This window comes from Saimiri boliviensis, chromosome 11 (genome assembly GCF_048565385.1).
Source record: "Saimiri boliviensis isolate mSaiBol1 chromosome 11, mSaiBol1.pri, whole genome shotgun sequence".
Lineage (NCBI taxonomy): Eukaryota > Metazoa > Chordata > Mammalia > Primates > Cebidae > Saimiri > Saimiri boliviensis.
In genome coordinates, this window is record NC_133459.1 from 96247142 (window position 1) to 96262296 (window position 15155).

The following is a 15155-nucleotide window of genomic DNA, read 5'->3' on the forward strand; positions in this document are numbered from 1 at the left end:
TATAAGGAAGATGTTGTGTATGTATAAGTACACGTTGTCACTTAATGTGTACTTACATGCACACAAGAACCCCATGAGGAAGGTGTTATTTTATTCCCATTTTACAACTGAGGAAGCTGAGGCTGAGAGCGCTTACCTCACTGGGAAGTGTAAAATTGGAATGATGCTGAGGATGCCTGGCTTCCCAGCCCACACCCTTAACCACAAGGCCCTGCCGTGGAGTTACGTGAAATTATCAGGGTAGCAGCTCTGAGTGGCGTGTAAGCCTGTAGCAGGGCCTTGCGCTAAGTGATCATTCCATCCGCCTTCCTGCCTCTCCTTGGCCCTTCGCCACCTTCTCCACTTTCAACATTTGAAAGACAGGAAAGCGGAGACCCAGGGTAGTGCAATGGCATGCTTGAGATCACAGAGCTCTAGGCAGAGTGGAAATCGAGCACTGTCCTCCCTGTCACACCAGCTCCAAACGATGCCGCAGCCAGCGTGCTCTGAGCACGTGCAGTGCTGCGGTACTGTGCTGGAGAAGGGCGCACAGGCAGGCGAGCAGCGGGAGGTGAGAAGAGCACAAAACCACCCGGAAGCTTGAGAGCCTCGTTAGGGAAGAAAAGCCCAGCTTTCTCCCACTGTCTGTCCGGGTTTGTGACCTAAGATTACATAGCAGCAACAACCACACATCCCAGTGATCCAGATGCCCCAACCACTTTCTTCTCCAAGTAGTTCTGACATGACCTTCATGGCCAAGAGCTTGAGTTCACCCACTGTAGAAAGCTGAGGGCAGGCAGCAAAGCCCTACTCCCACCCCCACCTGCCAGGAGGCAGGGTCTGCTCTCATGGCCCTAGAGCCTAATTGCTTGATCTCTCCTGCTGTACTCATCCCATGCTCTCAGGCAGGCCTGGCTGGGAATGACATGACCCAGCCCTGTGCTTTTGTCCATTGCCTGGTGGTGCTGCTAGTCTTCTTCCAGCTCCTGCACTCAAAGGGCCCGCCGGAGCTGCTCGTCTGACAGGTTTGAAGATGAACCACTGTCTTCCTCACCACCCCTAGATATGTCTGTGTCAGGCTGACATCTTCTTTATAACATATGATGAAAGGTTTGCAAAGCGGCGTTTCTACCTGAGTGCGTGCTGGAAGGATATCCTCAAAAGTCACCGGGAATATTAGCGCTAACAAGCTGGATATGCGAGGACAGGCTGCTGTCTGTACATGTGGAACAGAATTAGTGACAGGCCCTGGAAGGAAGGTCTCCAAGCCCTGTTCCACCCAAGCTTCCACTGCTTCCGGTTCTTGTAAAAATCTTTTTGCGACCAATTGTCTCAACTAGGACCACTAAGTGCTTCTTTGAGCTTTTGATTTTAAATTTGGTTTATCAAATTTAAGATTTGGTTCTTTTTTCTTTTCTTTTCTTTTTCTTTTTTTTTTATTTTGAGACAGAGTCTTCCTCTGTTGCCCAGGCTGGAGTGCAGTGGCGCTGTCTGGGTTCACTGTAACCTCCATCTTCTGTGTTCAAGCGATTCTCCTGCCTCAGCCTCCCCAGTAGCTGGGATTATAGGCACTTGCTCCCACACCTGGCTAATTTTTGTATTTTTAGTAGAGAAGGGGTTTCACTGTGTTGGCCAGGCTGGTCTCAAACTCCTGACCTTGGGCAATCTGCCTGCCTCGGCCTCCCACAGTGCTGGGATTATGGGCATGAGCCACTGTGCCTGGCCTGGTTCTTACCATGTGTTGAACATTATTCCAAGCACTTAACAAATATCAACAAATTCAACTTTTGCAACAACCCATCGTGTTAGGCGCTGTTTTGATCATCTTCCCTGTTGTACAGATGAGAAAATGCAGGAACAAAGAAATTAAACAATCTCCCCAGCTCACATGGCTAATCAGTGACAGAACCAGGATTCAAACCAGCATTCTAGCCCTAAGTCTGGGCTCTGTCACCACCAGCTTAAGCTCCTCTTCATCGTGACACCATATCATTTGACTTGTGCACCAATTCTGGGCTCCTAGGGCCAGGAGAAGACAGGCAGAGAAAGAGGGTTGAGGTAAGGGCGTATTCACGTCTCAGGTGCATCTCCCAGAGGTGGGGCCCAGACAGTGACCCCTGTCCTTCGCAGATGTCTGACTTTCACATGTGACTTCTTGGCAATTCCGTCTTGTCAGAAGACAGCTCCCGGCCTTGTCTGTCCCTCTGAGGTTTCCCAAAGGGTCCAGTTCGGATGCTGGGCTGCTTTTTGAGAATTCTATACTTACTGAGGGAGCTGTGGCTTAAGAGTCCAACAAGCCTTTCTGAGAGATGACCTGCCCTACACTCACCCTTGTGTCTCAGCCCCTGGCTCTGGGCTTAAGCTGTTATGGACACTCAGATTATACCTACCTGATGGAAAAAAAAAAAAAAAAAAAAAGCGCAAACAAAACCTTTCCCATCAATGAAAAATGAAAGTAGTGGAAAGAAAAAAAAAACTTAAGGCCGGGCGCGGTGGCTCAAGCCTGTAATCCCAGCACTTTGGGAGGCCGAGGCGGGTGGATCACGAGGTCGAGAGATCGAGACCATCCTGGTCAACATGGTGAAACCCCATCTCTACTAAAAGTACAAAAAATTAGCTGGGCATGGTGGCACGTGCCTGTAATTCCAGCTACTCAGGAGGCTGAGGCAGGAGAATTGCCTGAACCCAGGAGGCGGAGGTTGCGATGAGCCGAGATCCCGCCATTGCACTCCAGCCTGGGTAACAAGAGCAAAACTCCGTCTCAAAAAAAAAAAAAAACTTAAAATGAGTAAGAGTTTATGGGGTGGAGGAGGGGAAGGAAGGAGACAGAGTCTTTCTGAGGTCCCCCTGCATGTGCCTCCCTGCACACTTTACCTAGTCCACACGACGATACCGTCTTGTTATTAACATGCCCGAGAGGTCATGTGGCAGCTGTTCTCTCCACTTTCAGAGGAGGAAATGGAAGGGGAGAGGTTAAGTGACCTGGGCAAGGTCTTTAAACTCCAGACCCAGTGCCCTCTTTCGATACAAACTCTAGACTGTATGGCCGCAGCCCTGGCGTTTATCTGTCCACCTGCCACACAAGCAAGGGCAGGACCCCACAAGGAGGGCTTGGCCTTCCCAAGCCCAGGCTGCTCCTTACAGGAGCAGAGACGCTGAGGCCCAGAACTTCCCACGGCGTGGAGTCCAGAAGGGTTCCTTTCAGTGCCTTTGTGGAGTGAGCACAGCCAGCTCCTGCAGGAGCGGGGCCGTGAGGACAGAGAGCAGGGCAGGGCGGGCCGCGTGCTGCGGGCCCGTCCACTCCCGGGCTGCCGCGTGCTGCGGGCCTGTTGACTCCCGGGCCACTGCTTGATGGGAGACACGTGAGCTCTGCCGAATGTGGCCTTGTGTCCTGACATGGCTGTGCTTGGCCTGGGACAGGTCCCCTAGGGCTTGATGAAGGCTCATTCCCACCAGTCCCTGCCAGGGAAACAGGAGAGGATAATCACCAGTTTCTCCTCCTACAAAGATGTGATTCCCAGGGGCCGCTCGCTTGCCGTGGGAAACCTCCTGGCTCAACGTGCATCCCTTGGCCGTGGGTCATGGTCTCTCAGGACTCCAAGGCTGAATGGCAGGAGAGGAATTGCAGTTCTCACAGCACCAGGCGTCTTCATTTACATCCATCTCTGAGACGCCAGCCCCACTCAGAGCCATCTCTGAGTTAGCCAACCCATCGCACTGCGGCTGCTGGGAGGCGAGGGCTTGGCAGCATGGTTTGAAGGAGGGGAAGGGACCCCGCCATGGGAAGGCAGAGGCCGGCCAGCCAGCCCCCGGGGCTGCCCCATGGACAGTTTCCTTAGTGTCCCAGCCCCTGCTTCCCTGATGTTGAAGCTTCACGCTGGGCTTAAACATCTCCAGCACAAACTCGAGGAAGATTGAAGCAACATTGGTGGGAGTGCAGAGACCTCAGAGGGTAGGAGACAGTGGAATTGGCCCCAGATGTGCAGACTTAAGACCTGAGTTCAACTCCCAGCTCTACCATTTGTTCACGTGTGATGCTGGGGAAGGTCATTTGCTCTCCTTGGGTCTTAATTCCATTCTCTTTAAAATGGACATGATAAAATTTTCCTAACCTCCATCAAGACTAGTCGTAAAAATCAAACACAGAAGTACTCAGTACTCAGTAAGTGTTCAATAGACACTCATAAAATAAAGGTTGGAGCAGCAAGATTATAGACTTTCTGCATATGAAGAACAATGTCCGTGTCCTGGCTGGGAGTAGTGGCTCACGCCTATAATCCCAGCACTTTGGGAGGCTGAGGTGGGAAGATCGCTTGAACCCAGGAGTTCAAGATCAGCCTGGGCAACACAGAGAGATTTCAGCTTTACAAATAATAATTAAAAAAATTAACTGCATGGTGGCATGTGCCTCTGGTCCCAGCTACTTAGGAGGCTGAGATGGGAGAATCACTTGAGCCTGGGAAGTCAAAACTGCAGTGAGCCATGATTATACCGCTGCATTTCAGCCTGCACCCCAGAGTGAGACCCCATCTCAAAACAAAACAAAAAAGAACAACGTCCTGTGTCCACAAAGGAGGAATTTGGGGAGTAAACATCATGTGAAAAAAAGGAGATGCAAAGTTGGATGCAAAGACGAGATTCCTGGCTGTTAGAATGATCAAGCAGGCTTTAGCAAGGTCAAAGGGTCCCCGTCCTGGAAATATTCAAAAGAGACCAATGTTCTGAGTGGGGGCTATTCAGCTACCTGGAGATCTGGAATGTCTGTGTAGCAGGGGTGTCTTCTGGTTTTGAGAACAGATGCTTATCTGATAAGTGCAGAGAACAGTCCTCTGCTTGCTATGTCTAGGTAACTGTTAGCCTACACATCTCTGAATAGTATTTCCCCCTTTTCTCTATGTACTTTTTTGAAGTATAGGCTATATTCCTTCTGAAACATACATGACCACAATCTTGAAAGGCCTCCAAGCCATGTCTACCGCTGATAAAGGCAACGTTTACTCATTTCGAACTCATTCATCCATATAATTTTAACAGTGGACTAGTCCTTGCTTAACATCTAATTACAAAAGTTAAATGTGGCTGGGTGTGGTGGTTTATGCTTGTAATCCCAGCACTTTGGGAGGCTGAGGTGGGACCTGCCTTCCTGGTCAAAAAGGGAGGATCCAGATAATTTTTCCCTTTTCCAGGGGACCTGCCAGTTTTACAAAGAAAACAGAAGCTCTCTTTGGAAAAAAACTGAATTGTAACTTACGATTTTAGCAGCTGAATACCTGTGCGACTAGGTTAGCTGCTTTAACTCACTTTCCCAGCTCAAGGCTGGGGTCTGAAGAGAGCGTGTAAGGCTTGTAAGCCTCTGATCAGGAATAGCCACACAGGCTAATGCCTTAAAAGCAAAGGAATGAAACCTTTCCCTGACCCGGTTATTAAGGGTAGGGTTCTTGTGGTCACACCAGCGGGCACAGCCATCCCTGAAGCCTTTAGTCACAGAATCGGCAAGGCTCTGCCCCACGCTATACTGTCTTTGATGTGATTTTCTGCAAGCGTTTTCTCTACCACATGGATGCAAGACTGCTTCTAACCCGCTCCCAGTGCCCAGAACACTGAACTTAATACCGATGTGATAAATGAACGGAGGAATGGCTAGGCTTAGGGGGCTCCAGCCAGCTTCCTTGCCTTCGAACATAGAACGTCAGGTAATTTAAGTAGAATAATGGCTAAAGCTTGCTATATTCCACGCACGAAGTGCTTCAGAGATACTGATTCATTTAAGTCACAGCTACCCGTTGAAGTAGATACTGTCATTGTCATCATCGCCGTTTTACAGATGAGGAGACAGACATTAAATAACTTGCTCTAAGTCACACTCTAAGTGCACGACCAGGACCTCGGCCAAGGTCATTTGACCCCAGAGTCTGTGTGTTTAAGGGTCATGCTGGGCTGACCCCCTGAAAAATGGGCTCCGTTCTGTTACTGAAAATATTCAGGGATATAGACATTGCCTGTTACAGAATTCATCACCCTGAACATCAGAAACCTGCCCTTGGGTCTGGAGGAAACTTTTTCAGCTTTAATGTCAATCTTATTTATTAATTTATTCTGTGAATGGTTTTTGAGATTGCTTTGCCTCTCCCTAGACACAAAGAATGTTCTCCTCACAAAAACCTTGTGGCCGGGCACAGTGGCTCAGCACTTTGGGAGGCCGAGGCAAGTGGATCATGAGGTCAGGAGCTCAAGACCACCCTGGCCGACGTGGTGAAACCCCATCTCTACTAAAAATACGAAAATTAGCTGGGCGTGGTAGCGGGCACTTGTATTCTCAGCTGCTCTGGAGGCTGAGGCGGAGAATTGCTTGAACCCAGGAGGTGGAGGTTGCAGTGAGCCTAGATCATACCACTGCACTCTAGCCTGGGTGACAAAGTGAGACTCAGTCTCAAAACAACAACAGCAACAACAACAAAAAACCCTTTCATTTTTTTTTTAAATGGGCATTGACCCAGACTTCACTCAGAGGGTAGGAGACAGTGGAAGTGGCTCGAGACGTGCAGAATTAAGATCTGAGTTCCATTACATTATGTAGTTACATAAAACCTACAATCCCGTTGATTTTTCTAGCACAGTTCAGTTTTTATTTTCATCTCTTCACCTGCTCTAGAATGTCAAATAGGAATGTCATCTGTATGTTCTTGTCTACGACATTCCTTTTGCTGAATCCCAATGTTAAGTGAGTTTTTCCCATAAGAAAACAACAGCGCTCCGTTGTGTATTCAGCCTGCAGCTCTGGGTCGCAGACCCCGCCCCTCCACAGCGCGTGTGCCTGCCTAGTCGCTCCTTTCCTTTATGACAAGCAGTCTCCTGTACCTCAAGCTTACCTTCTGCTTTCATTTGGGTCTGTGCTGTTGCAGTTCATCCTCTTTGTGAATTTCAGATTTGTCTCATCCCTTTTACATTTGATTCTCTCTCGTCTTCTAAAGTACCGGCAGCGTCACCTCACTGATGATTATTTCTTTATTTTCCGCAGCTAAAAACAGTAACTAAAGTTGTTTTGGAGGAATTCCTCCTGTGGTCTGTGTATTATGATTCCTATCTCTACAGATAACCAAGCTGGTGCCATATTTCCCTCTCCTGTGACAGACACAAGGCCAAAGGAGAACCCATTAGTGTCCGCACATGGCAGCCCATGAGACCCTGGAGGGCAGGACCTTCTGTTCCACCTACAGGCAGCAGGAGTTGTACCCCTACCCCACCTCCACCCCCAGCCCCGCAACGACAGATAAATGAAATCTAAAGCTTAGGGCCCTGTCAATCTCTGCTGTCTGTCATACTTTCATTTGCAATCTGGTTATGAGCATAGATTAAACAATCACCTAGGTACACTCTACCCCTCCTCAGAAAGTGGCTACTGGCCATAAAGACCCCTTCTGTGGTCTGGCACAGTGACTCATGCCTGTAATCCTGCACCTGGGAAGCTGAGGCAGGAGGGTCTCTTGAGCCCAGGAGTTCAAAACCAACCTTGGCAACAATCTGAGACCTCTGTCTCTACAAAAATAAAACAATACAAATTAAAAAAAATAAAAATAAAAAAATAAAAACAGCTGGGCATAGTGGCATACACCTGTAGTTTTAGCCACTGGTGAGGCTGACACAGGAGGATCACTTGAGCCTGGGAGGTGGAGGCTGAAGTGAGCCGCTATGATCCCACCACGCACTCCAGCCTGGGCAACAGAGACCCTCAAAAAAAAAAAAAAAAAAAAAAAAAAGAAGATAAAAAAAAAACTTCTTTTCCACTAGAGGTCGCTGTGTTTCCCAGGTAATAAGGCCTAAGGGGGGCTCAACCTGAATGTTCAGTGTGAGCTAGCAAGAGTGACTAAACCAACTCAAAAACTCAAAGCAGAGTTGCTAAGAATAGTATGCATTTTGCCTGGAGTGCATTAGAGATAAGGAAGTGTAGAAAAAAATTTACCAAGAGTCCAAAATAGCCAAACAAAAGCTAGCATTCCTGGAGAGAGGAGAGGCTTGCTAAACAGAGGCCGTCGGGAGGAGCTCAAGTTTGCTGAGACTCCAGGCCAAAGAAGAAAAACTTTGCAAAGAAAACACAGTTACCACATAGAATTCCCAAACAGCTGGTGAGTTGCTTGTATTCAAGGTATAAATTTCAAGCCACAAATTCAGCTATGCAAGAAATGGAACTTTATTATTTAGAACTGAACTTAAATTTCAATTTGGAGTGTATACCACTGAATGGTGGAAGCTGGATCTGAGACTTAATGGCCTTCCACCCCAACCCCACCGTCCGGAGGGGTCCAGGGGCTTTTGGTTCCCAGGCATAGCTGAGTGGGGTGTACCTCTGGCACGGGTCACCGTCATCTGTCCACACTGGCATCTACTAAGAAGTCTGTCATTCTGTCTGACCTCTGGCTCTTGCGCCAAGCAGGTTACCAGTGGTCCTCGCCATCCCAACTATAAGACTGGTTCTGATCTGCCTCCCCTTCCAGTGTGTCCAAGTTCCTTAGAATGGCAAACAACTCCATGGGGCCTTCAGGCAGGCTTTTCTGCCCTAGTGCTCCTGTACTAGGGGGTTCTCCAAGGGATTCTGGGATCTTTTCATTTGCCCGAGTTTAATTCTGAAACAAGTCATGTGTCTTCGACACTTTCGTGATTCCCTGAAACAATGGAGATTCTTTCCATGGACACACATGCACACATGGCTTGTGTTTCTGCACATGCACACGCACGAATACACACAGCCACGTGCATACGTGTGTGCACACACACGGGCACACTTTATTATTCTCAGGGACCTTCCAAAATCTGAACTATTTTTGCAGTTTCTAGTTGGGGGTTGGGGAGTGGTGCTGACAGCTGAGAATTTGTTACCTCTTACTAAACATTCTCCTACGATTTTTGTTTATGGCAAAAATTGTGTGCTCCCAGTCCTTCAAGATTTAAGCTTTTAAAGCTAAACAGTTCGTGTTCTTGAAGCTTATAAAGCTCTTCTCTGCTTTTCTTATGAATCATCCCGCCCCTGGAGCAATGACTGCTGCTGACGGAACAGAGGGAAGGCACGGTACACAAGGAAGAGGAGAGGGAGGGAGGGAGGGAGGGAAGCCCGTTTACTCTCTCGGAGCCGTGAAACCAACTGTAAATCAGAAGCTCGCTTGGTTGGAAGGTTTTAGGAATTCCAGGTTGTAGATAACTAAGGGTCCAGAGTTAAACATTCTTGGTCCCTACAGCAAGTGTTACCGGGGACTCTGAGGGACAGCAAAGTATCTGTTTCAAGAGACGGCAGAGGATCAGTGAGGCCAGGCAGGAGTTTCTCTGTTCTGGGACTGACTTTCTGACCCAAGGCTGGGCAGTTTTCACAAATGAAGTTTGGCTTCCAGTTAAAAACCAGCCAGTTCTCTGTGAACTTTTAATCCTTTGTTCAAATTTTTTATTGTTTCCTTTGTATAAGCTGCTTTGTGCCTGGAGCTTTCGTCTGACTCATTCTATAGAGTAATCCTATAATTGAGGGTAAGCAGCAAATGGCCTAAGAAGTCCTCGTGGAAAAACTGCACTCTCTGCTCTCAGCGTTAGAAGCTGGGTATGTGCAGGGGTTACTCAACTGTCTTGAATCCTGCTTCAGATGGCTACGAATTCCTGGAGATCCTGAAACAGGTTGCCCGGGATAATACGGACAACCCGGACCTGAGCATCCTGTGGATCGACCCTGACGACTTTCCTCTGGTGAGTGGCTCCAGCCAGCGCCCCACCCTCTGTTACTGTCGCAGCATCATGATTGCATGTAGCATCCGAGGAGGTGACATAGGCAGGAACACTTGAAGAAACCCAGTGGTGGCCCCCATCCAGTGTGGGGGGGGTCTTAGCCCTCGGGGCAGTATTGAACTTGGGGCCTGGTGGTGACACGGAAAGGGTTAGGCTTAGTGTTCTTACTCCCTGGAGACAGGAGTCGAAGACCCTTGACCCTTGGGGGCCCACCCAAGTGAAGCAGGGTCAACTTCTTGGGCAGCAGCTCCAGAGCTGCTCCTCACTACTCCACTCCCTGTCCCCAGAACTACTTTTATTTTCTGGGTGGGGACCATCATTCTGAGGCCACCTGAATGACTAAGTAATAAAAATCAGAGACGAACATTTTGCATCGAGTTCAGAACTTGGTGGAGAGAAACCGAACATGCCTGTCATGTTCATTGTGTTCTCCCAGGACCTAGCGTTGTGTCTAGCCCATGATGAATATGCAAGAAACTTCAAGTCCACACTCTTGCCGGTGTCCGTGATCAATGAACACCCAAAAGCTTTGTGGACACCCAAATGCTTTGATTATACTTAGCTTTCAAAAAGAATGAGCACAATTCGTACGCTACATGAATTGAACCCACTGGTACCTCTCAGACTGGTTGGGGGCCGCCACTGGGTTTCTTCAAGTGCTCCTGCCTATTTCACCTCCTTGGATGCTAAACACAACCATGGAATACATAATAATCTCAGATAATAAGCATAGCTGATAGACTCTACTGTATGCCTGGAACCATAGTCATACTTTACATGCCTTTTCACAACGAATCCTCTCAACCACCCTGTGAAGTAGGTACTATTATTATCCCTATCACAAGGTGGAGAGAATGATAGCTGCGGAGGGGAATGCTAGAGAGTGATGGATGTGCTATTCCAGCCGAGGTCTACATGATGCTAAAGCTTGGTCTACCGACTGCTTTGGGTAAAAGCTTACTGCGGTAATCAGTATAAGTCAGTTATCATTAGGTTATGAATGATGACTTTCTCTTTCAGGAATTATCATGAGTTGCATAGGTCATGACGGATGACACTGTGATTAAATAGAGAAAATTGAGAGGGATCTCAAGAGTCCTGAAAATCAGTCCTATGTAGAGGAGGGGTGAATCAAAGGCAGAGGCTTCTGTGATACTTGAGATCGATGTCGTAGCACTGGGTAATCAGAACAAAGTCATGGCCATGTAAGACTGCGTACAGTACAGCTTTGTTGATCTGGCTTCTGCCTGGTTGCGTTTCTACTTTATCTGTTTTATTACACAAGCTTGCAGATGGTTTGCAGTTCTCCTGGCTAGTTCCTTTTTTTTTTTTTTTTTTTTTTTTTTGACAGGGTCTTACTCTGCCACCCAGGCTAGGGTGCAGTGGCATAGTCTCAACTTACTGCAGCCTCAACCTCCCAGGCTCAAGCAATCCTCTTGCTTCAGCCTCCTGAGTAGTTGGGACTGCAGGCGTGCAGCATCATGCCCTACTAATTTTAACATTTTCCTGTAGAGCTAAGGTCTCGCCATGTTTCCCAGGCTGTTTGCAAACTCCTGGGCTCCAGCAGTTTGCCCACTTTGGCCTCCCAGAGTGCTGGGGCAACAGGCATGAGCCGCTCCCGGCCTCTCTTCTGGCTAGTTCTATGTGTTTGCCTTGGTGTTTGCAAAGAAGAAATCTTCAGAGTCTTTGTATTTCCAGGTTCTTGAGTATCCCCAGTCCCTCTTAGGCCATATATTTGCTTGGGAGATTTTCTACCACTAAATCATCTCCTTTAAAAACAAAACAAAACAAAACAACAAAAAACAAAACAAAAAAAAAAACAGACCTGTGGCCCCTTGCTCCTTTATTTTTGCCCCAGTCAGGGATTTATCCACATGGAATTCAAGCCTGGTTGAATGAAGAAAACTTCTTACTTGGCAACTTATGACCCACATGGCTTTCCCAGCTATCTCATGCAGCACACTGGCGCAAGATAAGGGATTTTAAAAATGGGACATTAAAAAAGAGGTGGAGGAAATGGCTCTATGAACTATAAAAGAGCCACAGGTAATTTGGGAAGCAACATTAGACCACCTCTGTAATATTCTTTCTTACAGCTGTAGACACTTACATGTTTCCATAATTTATGCTATGTCATCTTTTATTTAATGCTTAATTGAAGTGCTTAAAGTCTGAGCCCAAGTCCTCAATTTGCTAAGTGCCCACAGCTGTTTTGAAGACCTTTAACAAATGGTGACACAGTTACTGCAATGGGACGGCGGGCGGGTCCAGCCACAGAAAGTGGCCTTCACGGAGAACGCCCTCTGCCTGCTGTCTTACCTTATTTTTGTTGCTGCAGCTCGTTGCCTATTGGGAGAAGACTTTCAAGATTGACCTATTCAGGCCACAGATTGGGGTGGTGAATGTGACAGATGTGAGTACCCCCTCTGAAGGCTTGCTCAGGCACCCTGGCCTGCCCTGTCTTCTGCTACACAGCCTAGATTGTCGGAGCATCGATAGGAGTCCAGCCTTTTCAGAAGAGGGCAGGGGTCCTGCCCAAGGAAACTTGCTAGTGTGTTCCACGCCTGGTCTCCGAGCCAGTCCCAATCTGTGGTTCCATGGCTGTCCATGAGCAATTTTCTGGTATATGGGCTAGCCTTTCCAGAATCACGATTTGAAACTTTCCCCTCAAGTAAACTCTCCAGTATTTACCCCCAAAGCCAAACAACGAACAACAAGGTCTCTTTACGGAAGAAAACCCACACCAGAAGCTGTCATTGCACCATGGGTGATGGGGCCATCGTGGCCCAGAATCCCAGGCAGGCAACTACGCCATAGCCAGGAGACCAGGCCTGCAGAAGGGAAGTAAGAAATCATATGCCAGTAAGGGGCTTCTCCTCATGATTCAGGCACTGTTGAGCTGAGGGTGGGACAGGCTCGTGAGGTATACTGGCAGAAGGTGAAGAAATCTTAGATCTCAGATGAATCAGACATCTGATTCGACTCCACCATCATAAAACCGAAGTTGGGACAGATACAACCGGGCAAACAGTGGACAGAAAGGGATGATCACAGAAGATCATTAGAACCATCATTAATTGAGGTCGAATTTCTTAAGAATGGGGGCCAGTTAGCAATGTCGTTTTGCCTTGTTGGTTAATGTTGATTCAGTTTACAAAATCTACATTCATTTATTTTGTAAACTACTTTAAAACTAATAATAATACACAACTTTTAAAATACGCTCAAGTGAAAACATTTTAAAACAGAACAGTAAAATAGAAGGCGAAAATAAAAAGTATTTCTTACTCCCCTGACCCAATCCCTAGTGTCATTCATATATAGATATTCCACTGGGTAATGGGATACACATTTCCTTTCATGCTACACAAACACTATACCACACATTCCGTTTTGCTGTTTGGCATTTCCATCTAGCAATGTGCACATTCCTAATAAGAGACTCGGGAGCGCTCAGCAGAGCTACTCAGCCCAGTTACCCCTGGTCTGGCTCAGCCTTCATGCATTCACTCACTCATTCATTTTGTCCCTCACTGCAGGCTGACAGTGTCTGGATGGAGATTCCAGATGATGACGACCTTCCGACTGCTGAGGAGCTGGAGGACTGGATTGAAGATGTGCTTTCCGGAAAGATAAACACTGAAGATGATGACAATGAAGATGAAGGTGAAGATGATGATGATGATGACGACGATGATAATTCTGATGAAGAGGATGACAGTGACGATGATAATGATGAGTAGCCCAACTCCAAACAATTCTGATGAAAACAAAGTCACAGCTACCCACTACCACACAGACAGCACGGGTGGGGGCAAGCAGCCGCCCCCCAGCCAGCTCCTTTCCCTTTTCCATCATCTCTTTTCCCTCTCCCTTCGCATCAGGAACAGTATCATTCAGCGAATGCCTTTTCAAACGCAGCAATCCCACTTAGCAGGGACAGGAGGGAAATTATCTCCATGTTGACTGTCTTGACGATCATGGAACAGATTTTCTTCTCTGCTGGACCATCAAGGGTCGTGGCAGTGCCTGGACGTGGCAGTCTGGGATGGACAATTCCCTAACACAAGTTTACTTGTCTTCCATTATAACAGTAACAGAATTGACAGTTTGCTCACTCACAGGCTTCGAGTGACCTTATAATCAGAGCCCAGAGAAGATACATGATTAATGATTTAGCTCCCTCCATACCTTGAACATCAGTCGAGATCCCTCCTCTAGCCAAAACAGTTCTGCTTAGGGAAGCCTCAGCCTTGGAAGCAAACTTATAAATCATATTCTCATGGCTCTGTTCAACTTATTTCAAGTGATGGTCATTCATATCATTATGAACTTGGATACAGAACTGTGTACAGGTCACCATCATTTCTAGTATATTAGGAAACAGGAATGGGAGGTTGACTTGCTCTCTGAACTTCACTCTAGTTGTCAAGTCTCACATATTCATCAGCAGGAGTGGAGGGTGGGGGAAAACTAGAAAGATGAAAGGTTTCACATTTTTCTGATGGGTTCATGTCTCGGATTGGGTCAGCTGGCTTCCTAGCCTAAGCTGGGATCTGAATACCCCTGCTCTGTAGCTGCTAGTGAGCCTTCCCATTTAGATGAAAGGTTGCTTTATCCAGGAGTCAATTAACTCTTCACTTATCAGTACTCACACAGTTGGTCAGGGCAACAATAATTGGAGTTCGTAATGATGCCCTGAGGCACTGAAAAAAAAATCCCGAAGTGCCTTCCGAGCTGTCTAACAGTTAAATTGTGCTTGGTAGTTTCAGTGTTAAGTGTGCAGTATAATATTCTAATTTATTTTCTCAATCTTTCAGCACATGCGTAAGACACTGTGCAGATTTTTTGAAAGTAGAGCAATCCTTTTGTGGAATATTGCCTAATCCTGTCAATAAACTTATATTTTGAAAACATTCAGACATTGTTGAAAGTCCTATTTTGATTTTTCTAACTCTGCTCATTCTCATCTGGCTCTAGTCCGACCTCCTTATTTCTTCCTTTCTAGTTCCGCTTCCTCTGCCTGCTCTTTAAATGACGGTGTTTCTTAGCATCTCTACTCTACACTCTCTTCCAAGGTGATGTCATCATGCCCATCAATACTATCCATGTGCTAATGACCTCCAAATATGAGTCTCTAACCTTGACCCCTCACCTTGTTTTTAGACCCATTCATTCAACCGCCTCCGGACATCTTGACTTGATGCTGTAAAGCACTTTAGACTCACTACAACAAAACCTGAACTCGTTGCCTTCTTCTCCCCTAAACATCTCCTTCTCCTCTTCATGGAGTCCTAGTTTGGGTGGGTGATAGCACCATTTATCCAATTGTCTGGGTGACCTGAGGGTGCCCCGTCCCCTCTGAGCTTTTTCCATCCCTGGACCATGACACTTATTTAAGGCAAGAAATTTAT

The 15155-nt window shown here is 47.1% G+C and overlaps 1 protein-coding gene across 1 annotated transcript in view; it reads left to right on the top strand.

Annotated features, from left to right (window-relative positions):
* Positions 1 to 14657, top strand: part of CASQ2 (calsequestrin 2) — a 74164-nt gene extending 59507 nt beyond the window's left edge. The window contains exons 9-11 of the mRNA XM_003933509.4: positions 9602 to 9702; positions 12080 to 12154; positions 13281 to 14657. Of these exons, the coding sequence (XP_003933558.1) occupies positions 9602 to 9702; positions 12080 to 12154; positions 13281 to 13484 (380 nt within the window). The 3' untranslated portion in view covers positions 13485 to 14657. The remainder of the gene's footprint in view (positions 1 to 9601; positions 9703 to 12079; positions 12155 to 13280) is intronic.
* Positions 14658 to 15155: the final 498 nt, after the last annotated feature.